Source organism: Carettochelys insculpta, chromosome 20 (assembly GCF_033958435.1).
Source record: "Carettochelys insculpta isolate YL-2023 chromosome 20, ASM3395843v1, whole genome shotgun sequence".
In the NCBI taxonomy this organism is placed as follows: Eukaryota; Metazoa; Chordata; order Testudines; family Carettochelyidae; genus Carettochelys; species Carettochelys insculpta.
The window spans coordinates 20,011,792-20,021,349 of NC_134156.1; the positions used below are offsets into that span (position 1 = coordinate 20,011,792).

The 9,558-nt window shown below is 41.5% G+C and overlaps 1 protein-coding gene across 3 annotated transcripts in view; it reads left to right on the top strand.

The window, feature by feature from the left end:
* CEP112 (centrosomal protein 112) overlaps positions 1-8,376 on the top strand; it is a 401,457-nt gene extending 393,081 nt beyond the window's left edge. For all 3 annotated transcript variants that reach the window (XM_075014699.1, XM_075014700.1, XM_075014701.1), the window contains 2 exons: positions 6,005-6,069; positions 7,989-8,376. In XM_075014699.1, the coding sequence (XP_074870800.1) occupies positions 6,005-6,069; positions 7,989-7,992 (69 nt within the window). In that variant the 3' untranslated portion in view covers positions 7,993-8,376. The remainder of the gene's footprint in view (positions 1-6,004; positions 6,070-7,988) is intronic.
* Positions 8,377-9,558: the final 1,182 nt, after the last annotated feature.

Genomic DNA, 9,558 nt, shown 5'->3' on the forward strand with positions numbered 1-9,558 from the left:
GTTGCTGACCCCTTTTCTAGGGTATAAATAGCAATTACCCCTTTTTATAAAGGAAACTATGGATCCGTTATATTTGGCAATATTGGATTGAGGTCAGTGATTAAGTGTGGTAAGGGACCAGTCCTTATCATACCCTCCATCTTCCTCTAGGGTTTCCCTGACCTACTAGCTCCAAAAATTCCCTTATCTTGGCAGGCATAGTCATTTGTCTTGATCTAAGGGATTTACCTCAAATGCCTGCTGAAAGTAGAAAATAAAGTCAGCAACAGTGCTGCAGATATAACCTTTTTTTGAAGACTATCCCACAGAACACAAGGTATGGTTAGCAATTATGTATGATCAGTGTTTCTCCAGAAGAAACTGCTCAGCATGGATGGGTAGAATCTTTTTGTTTCCTTTGCAGTCTATGTAATAGAGAAGCCTTTTGCTATTTTTAACAGATTGCCTCAAAAGCCCATTATATTAATTCCAAGACTGGTTGATAAAGGTAATAGTGTTGATATATTCTCGAAGACGTTTGACTTAGTGCCACACAACATTTTGATTTGCATTAGAAGCAGGAATTAATTTAGGAAATCCTGTGACCTGTTATGCATTAGATAGAACTAGAGGTTTGCTTCTGGCCTTAAAATCTATGAAACTGTAAATTATCTGAATGGCAGCACTAGAACCAGTAGTAATAACAATATTAATAATGCAGGCAAATTGTTAAATGCCACATTCTTGTATCAATAGGCTTGTTTTTCCTAAACCAATGACTAATGATGTTATAACAAAAACAAAAACTTATCCCTTTGGTAGAACTACTGGCCTAATGGATAGTTAGGAAGCAGTAGATTTGCTATATCTTGATTTTTGTAACGCTTTTGAGACAGGCTCACATGATGTTGTCATAACCAAATGAGAGAAATGTAATCTAGATTAAATTACTAGAAGGAAGGTGCACAACTGGTTGAAAGACCATATTCAGAGCAGTGAGCCATGGTTCCGAATCAAATGGGGAGGTTGTATCTAGTGCAGTCACTTAGGGGTCAATCCCGGATCTGGTAAAATTCAGTAGTTTCCCTAATGACTTAGTTAATGGAGTGGAGAATATACCTATAAAATTTGTGGATGACATCACGGTGGGAGGGATTGCTACCATGTTGGAGAACAGAATTCGCTTTCAAAAATAATGTAACAAATTAAACAAGATGGAATCAACAAGGTGAAATTCAATAAAGACAAATGCAAACCACTGCATTTAGGAAGACAAATGCATCATCATCAATAACCTTGGGCTCAGCGCCCATTGATGTCTGATGCCTCTCTCACAGTTTCCTTCTATCTTTCTGTGTCCAGTGCGGAATGGCTTAGTTTCTGTAGACTAGCTCCACACCAATCTACTATATCATCTACCCATTCTCTGTGGGGTCTGCCTGTCCTATTCGAACCGTCCATTATGCTGAATACCAGAGTCTTGATTTTTCATTCATCGTTCATTCTGCAAATGTGCCCAAATACTTGCAGCTTCTGTTTTATAACCTTCTGCAGCAGGTTCCCTTTTGGCTGTATCTTTCTGTATAATTCCTCATTGGTGACCTTCTGCATCCATCCTATTCTCAGAATCTTTCTATAACAATTTCTTTCGAATGCCAATAGTCTTCTTTTCAAATCTTTCATTATCACCTATGTCTCACATCCATACAACATGCTGCTGAATGCACACCTTTTCAAGACGCTCAGCTTCGTTCCTAAGCTAATCGCTTTACTTTTCCAGATCTTATCTATCACCTTCAAACTGACTCTTGCTTTCTCTATTCTAGTTGCTATTTTCTTCTTGCAGTCTAGATCATATGTTATGTTGCTCGCTAGATATGTGAACGTCTCTACAATTTCTAGTTCAATACCATCTACGCTGATCTTCCTTCCTATTTCCTTATCTCCAAATATCATTGGTTTTGTTTTATCGATGTTCATAATCAGTCCGTACCACTTCCCTTCTTCATTTAGCACCTTCACCGTTTTTGCTATCTTTTCCTTATCTTCCTCAATAAGAACTGTGTCATCCGCGAACCTCAAGTTGCTAATTCTTTTCCTGTGCACAGATATCCCTTCTATCTCTTCCTTGACCTTGTCCATCGCTCTCTCCAGATGTGCGATAAAGATACTTGGTGATATTGGATCTCCTGGTCTCATACCGCTACTTGTTTTAAACCAACTCCCCACATGTTCTCACCACTGCCTACGCATTGTCATTGATATCCTTCAACAACTGTATCAGTCTGCCATTTGCTCTGTATGACTCCAACACCGCCCAAGTCACTTTCTGATCTATACTGTCAAATGCCTTTTGAAAATTGATGAAGCAAGTGTATACATTCTTGTTCTTTCATCGAGCTTTCTCCGCTATCAGTCTTAGTGCCAACTATGAAATGGGGAGTTGCTGGTTAGGAAGTAGTACTGCTGAAAAAGACTGGGCATTATACTGGAAAACAATTTGAGTATGAGCCATTGATGTGATGCAGTTGCAAATAAGGATAATATTCTGGGCTGTATTCACAGGAGGGTTGTTCATAGGACATGGGAGGTAATTGTCCCACTCTATTAGGTTCCAATAAGACCTCAGCTGGAATAGTATCCAGTTCTGGGTGCCACACTTTAGGTAAAACATGGACAAACTGGAGAGACGCTAGAGGAGAACAACAAAGTGATATAAGGTTTAGAAAACCTGACCTTTGAAGGAAGACTTTAAAAACTGGGGTTGTTTAGCCATGCAAAAAGAAGATTGAAGGGGAACCAGATAAATCTTCAGATATGTTAAGGGCTGCTATAAAGAGGGCTGTGATCAGTTGTCTTCCACTGAAGATAGGACAAGAAGTAATCCCCAAGAAGGAAGATTGTGGATTCTAAATGTTGGAAGTTTTAAAGAACAGGTTAGACCAGTGGTCAGAAACCAAAATAGCAAGGAGAGCCATTTTTTTTTAATTTACTAGAAAACTCAATAATTCAAAAGCCAAAATGCATGTGAATATAAGATGGGCCTTAATAAATAACGTCAAAACATGCTTTTTTAAACCACTATTTTAAGACTATCACATACACAGTGATTTTTAATGTGATACATAGTTACTGCAGGATGTTCACAAACTTTTTACATATTCTATTTCCTCACAATTTACGTAAGTGTTGGTAATGCTGTCTTCCTGACTTTCACTCCCAAGCCCACTTTACGCCAGTTTTACTCCATGTCTAATTTCTGTTTTCTTTCTTAAAATTCAGCAATGCCACAAGCTTCCTTTACCTTTTGAAAATCAAGACTTTATTAGCAATGCAATCAAAACACAGATACAGTATCATATGCCACAATGCACTGCACATGATAAATTGGAAACTATCTAACATTTCAAAATCACACATAATTTGCTATTTAGATATGAGTTGGACTTATTCTTGGGCTTTTAGACATTCATCATTTATCAAAAATAATCAGGAGACTTCCTTTTTAACTTTGCAATTATAGTGTTGGGAGCCACAAAAGTCCATAAAGAGCCGCAGGTTGCAGACCTCTGGGTTAGAAAAACAATGGGCAGGGATGGTCTAGGTATCCCTAGGTCCTGCCAAAGTTTGAGGGATGGACTAGATGGATCTCTTCTGCCCTACATTTCTTTCAATTTATAAAAGTGTATGCTGTGTTTGGTAATGAAGTGCTGTACAAACTCCACGCTGGGGAGCAGAATCCTTCAGGAGCCATTCATGAGCCACTTGGAATCATCTGAAATACCACAACGTGCTTCTTTTCATGAAATGCCAGAGCATTGGTGAAGGGTGGGGAGAGATGAAAGGTTGAACTGGCACCTGCAATGTTAAGCAAGTTAATTTTTTCATTCAACTTATTTTGGCTCATGTGTATTTAGTATAATGTTTGAACTAAGGTTGTTGTAGTGTTTAGTACATAAGGGCTGTCTACACTAGCCCCCGCCTTTCAAAAGGGGGATGCTAATGAGACACCATGGGATTTGCTAATGAGGCACTCCCTGAATATGCAGTGCCTCATTAGCATAATGGTGCCCGTGGTGCTTTGAAAGTGCTTCTTTCGAATCGTGTGCTGCCTGTGTAGACGGGGGCCTGTCAGAAGGACCCTCCAGTCTTCTAAAGCCCCTTCTTCCCATTCAGTTTTGGGAAGAAGGGGCTTTCAAAGTCCGGGGGGTCCTTTCAAAAGGCCCCTGTCTACACGGGTGGCACGCAATTTGAAATCGGCACTTTTGAATTGCTGCAGCCACCATTATGATAATGATATTCTGCATATCCATGGAAGTGCCTCATTAGCATATCCCGAATTGTCTCATTAGTATCCCCCTTTTGAAAGGCTGGGGCTAGTGTAGACAGAGCCAAGACATTAAATAGATCCACACTAATTTCCAAGAAACACTTACAAACTGACACTCTCTGTCTCCCTGGAAATGGTTGTTAGTTTAATTTACTCACATTCTCTGTTCATAATGCAAAAAGGTTACTTAGTAACGTTTTTAGCTATGCATGGAAATTTCCCTTGGCAATGTCACTCTAACAGAAATGTGAATTTCCATAAGAGTGATCTTTCTATTCCCACGTGTTAATGGTGACACAAGTTAATAGTTATGATTGCAGATATTTATTTATTGCAAGTAAAGGAATTCCCATTGGTAGAGATGTTTAATCTAATTAAAAATACTGCAGAGCACTAAAGCTTAGGGATCGACCAAGATGATCTATTTCCAGTTGATAGTAAAAGGTGATTTTGAAAGTATGGTTTACAGTTTATTCTGGAAGGAAGCATTCCACTGGGGCAGATGTAAGAATACTTCACCTTACAGTGAATTTTGTTTTTTAAAATTGAAACTGATATACACCTGCAGGGCTTCTTTTAGGATCAGCAGCATTTCAAAGGACTAAAAGTAACTCCAGACTCCTAAAACTGGGTGTTAATACAGAAACACATAGCTGCCAGCTGCATTTGCAGCAATATCCGGTAGTCACAAACCATTCAGTAAGCAGGGTTCTCTTCTGAAGCACAGGTGTCCTTGTCTTTGAAAATTGTTGAAATTCCTGTTTGAAAACATCAGAGGAGAACGACAATGGAATCCTTGCGCCTGTCAGGATTATTAATTATTCCTGGGGGCCGAGGGAGCAAGTACTGTTAAAAACAAGCAAACATTCAACTATGCAGCAAAGTTTTCTAAAACTTTACAAAAGTTAAAATTCATTGCCACCATTGTTTTCTCTCCATCCCCATGAGCATTTTGTAAGCTGTCCTAACATGGTAGTGTTACATAAGATAAGCATTAATTCTCACACACAACCTGTAAGAAAATGTAATGTTGTGTTCCTCATATTTCAGATGATGAAGAAAAGTGAACTGATTTAGCATCAGAGCTGGGATTAAAACTCAGGTTCTCAGATCCATGTTCAGTCCACATGCTACGTTATCCACTATAGCTCTGAGTCCAAAAAGTTGTCTTAGTTCATCACTGAGTGGATAGGGTCCAGGATTAATGCTGTGGATATACAGGCAAGGGAAACCAGGCTTGGTCTACCCTAGGCCTTACAGTCAACTGCAGATACACGATTCTGGCTATGGAACTGCCAAGCTAGAATCAATGTATCTGTAGTCAACTGCAAAATCTGTCCTCACTGAAGGAGGTTGATAGGAGTGTTTCTCCTGTCAACCCTCCTTACGCCTCGTGAGAGCAGGGATATAGGGGTCAAGTGCAGACCCCAGAGAGATCAATTTTGCACATCTTTACCAGATGCATGAAATGGAACTCCAGAAGATTGACCCTGACTGGGTCAATCTCCCGTTAATTATAGACATACCCCCACACTGCTAACTTTCTGTCAAGCATCCCTAAGTCCAGCTTGAAGCTAAGGTGTTATTGTGGCTTCTCTACCCACATAAAGACAGTAAAGTCAGACACTCTGAAACAAGGATCAATTGATTTGTTAAGGTTTTGTACTCTACTTTGACCTGAGATGTGTTTTGTAGGTAAACTTTCTGCAGAAGAGAGCCTCTGTCCTACAAGAAGAACTGAACCTATACCACACCAGAAGGTAAATGAGAATCTTCTGATCAATTTGCACCATTTCACACCTGTGTGCCTCAGCTATTGAAGTTTTACGGCTCAATTTAAAAGCTTAACTATGGCTGCAGATGAAAAAGTACCTTATTTTCAATAAACGCTCTGTTAGCCAGCTCTTCTAACCGCAGTGCTTAGTCAGCACTATTAGAGCAAGATTAGAGAATTTGCAGGTGCAATACAAGTCTGGGCCTTGCCTCCATGTTCATGATGAGACAGTAGCTCAGTGCACAGCTGCGGGTCTGTGAGGACACTGCTTTCCTTTAAAGATAGAAGGCGATGATGCAACCTGTAATATTACAGCTTACTGCTTCAAAGTACAGGATCTTCATGAGCTTCATTAGCTTTGTTTCAAACATGTACACCATCCAAACTAAATGACTGCAAGTGTCGCAACAACAATAATAAGATTCTCTGTGCCCTTAGAGTACGTGAGTCAGATGGATGATTGGGAAAAAGGAAACTTCCAAGCAAGGTCATTGAAGGCCTTTGTTGTTCTTCTTATTCTTGGGTTCGTTAAAAATTGTGTATGTCACATCAGGGTTTCTGCAAAGAACAGTATGTGTGCATTTCAACAGCAGATATTTTAATGAAAATCGTGCAAGATATAAAAACTAGGCCGGGAATATGAATCTTAAAAGAACTTTAGCATTTTGGGTGTTTGCAGCTTGGACTGGTGATAGAATATGTACCCCTGTGCATGTGCTCTTATTGTCTCCCTGAGAGGTTTGGTTCTGTAGCAAGTATTATATAAAACATTGTTAGATAAACACAGAGGGGCCAACAGCCTCCATGAGCTGGGGGTAAGATGTGCGCATGCCCAGCTCCATGCCTGCAACAGGCCCAGAGCCTTGGGCTAAAAGGGCAGGGCCAAGGGCCATCAGCCTTTAGTGCTGCCCGGAGCAAAGTCCTCAGAAGCCATGTGGAGCAGTGCACTGCTGCTCCCACAGCATTTCAAATGGGCCTGAGCTCCTGGCATCCCCTACAGCTACTGGAGCAGCAGCGGTGGCCTGGATCGCCAGGCCCCTATGGAGTTGCCCCCCTGCTCTCATCAGCAGGCCTGGATTCGGTGGGTTCATTTATCGCTGATGTAACTCCACTGAGAGCAGTGGAATTACACAGCAATGCTTTTGGCCAAAGTTTCCACTTAACCAATCAATCAGTGTCTTCACGCAGAGAGTACTAGATGGCTAAGAGATTGGTAATGGTATGTAGACCCAGTCACTGGTTTAGATCTAGGTCACAATAAGCTGTTCACTTGTGTGGCCACTCAGGAGGGATTCAGATGCGACCCAGCTGATTGGCAGAGTGTCCACACCTAGGTTTTGTTTCTACTGGTGGTGCACATTCACACCTGCATTGGTGAATATATAAAAGTTTATTCTGTACATGTAAGGAAAAAATCCACACCTGGCTGGAAAAAATTAAAAGGAACGTTGCTAGTGATCAGAAGTTGAGCAACATGTTTGAATGTAATGACTTTAGTGCCACTCCAGTGAAGAAGGGTAGGAAAATTAATTTTTCTATTGTATTCCAATGGATATATGGAAGGTTAAACTATATTGTCAGCCTGCTTTGGAAAAGCTTGTACTGCTACATCATGTTCTGCAATTAACAGAGGATCAGGCTAGAATCATTCACAAGGACGAAATTCGTACTCACTCATTGCTTTGTTTTGATAAAGTCTCATCTTTGCACTGATTCGTTAGCAGACCCCTTTATCCTTTATTGTTGGTGTCTCGGGATACTTCATAACCTCTTCCACACAGGGACCAACTGTAATATATATATGTGTCCAATGCATAACATGAAGAGGCCTGGTCCTGATTCATTCCTATGGGCAGGTTCCGATTCAAATAATAAGATAACTAAGGAGAATATTTTAATTTTTAGGTAACTGCTGGAGGACATGAAATTGTTCAAGTGATGGATGGACTTCTTTCAGCAGGTTTGAAGATTTGGATCTTGTAAATTAAACTGTGAGATCAGTGACTGTTTTGTTAGCACAGAAAATGTAATTAAGCTCATGAAAGCACATCCATCGTTCACACCAGTATTTTTTGAGTTGTATCTTCCTTGAATTATTTTTTACCATTATTTTGTTACAGATTTACAATTTTGGTATATTAAATGTGTTTGTGTGTATGCTCAGTTTACTTATTGCAAAACTAAATTCCCTCTACTAATGGTTTCCCTATTACTTCCTGGTATCATCTTTATTCAATTTTATACATGATCAAATCATGTTTATATTTCATTGTTCAGATATTTTTAAAATATATTTTGCATCGTTTACATATTCCTATGTTTACATAATATTAAAATATGCTTTTGTAGTTTTTTGTTTTGACATTGTTTGTGGTTCCTGGACATTTCATTTGCCAGAATAGTCATGAAGTTAGTGAGGGTTTTACATCTTGTTCACTTGAAAGATGATATGATGTATTCCTGGGAAAAACTCCTGTTATGACTCTGGAAACTTCACAAGTGCTGCTTGCCATCACTATTCTGATTAATGGCCCTTACGGGCCATCAGTGGGCATTACATAGGCTAGGCAGCAACAGGACAGAGTTCTTTGTTGTACAAATGCAATGAATTATATGGTGTATTTTGAAAAGCTAAAAGACAAATACAGGCCCCTATTCTGGCACACAGGTGTTTACCTTGAAGTATCTGAGTATTTCCATTGAAGTCATAGGGTCTATCCATATGTTTAAACCAGAGCATCCAGACTGCAGCTTGCCAGGATCTGGCCCCCAAAGTCAGGACTCCCCTCCCCAGCATGTGGCCCGCAGTGGGTGGAGGGTGTGGAGCTCTGAGCCTAGCAGGCTGGAGTCAGGCAAGCTGGAGCTGGATCTGCCCCTGGGTTCTGCTTGGTGGGGGCAGGAAGCAGGAGGGCATCTGGAGAGCAGCAGACACTGCCAGGAGAGGCTTCCCCTATTGCTCTGATTGGCCGGAATTCTGAGCAATCAGAGCAGTGGGGACAGTGCCTAGCAGGAGTGGGCGAAAAGTCCGTCCAGGGAGTGTTTCTCCACACTGCCATTCCCCCAGCTGAGGGAGGGGACAGCTGTGGCATGCAGAGCTAAGTGAACCCTCCATCGCCCAGACCTCCCAGCCTGCTCCAGCATCCTCCGCCTGCCCAGACTCCCCTACCCCTACTCTGTTCCTACACCTGCACCTTCCCTCCCATCCAGACCCCCACCCTGTTCCTTCCCTCCCACCCACACCCCCACACGCCCCCTGTTCCTACACCTTCCCTCCCACCCACACACCCCCCACACACGCCGTTCTTGCACCTTCCTTCCTACCCACTCCCCACACCCACCCTGTTCCTGCATCCTCCTTCCCACCCAGACCCCACCCCATCCCTCTCCTAAGCTGTGTCTACACGTGCACGCTACTTCGAAGTAGCGGCACTAACTTCGAAATAGCGCCCGTCGCGGCTACACGCGTCAGGCGCTA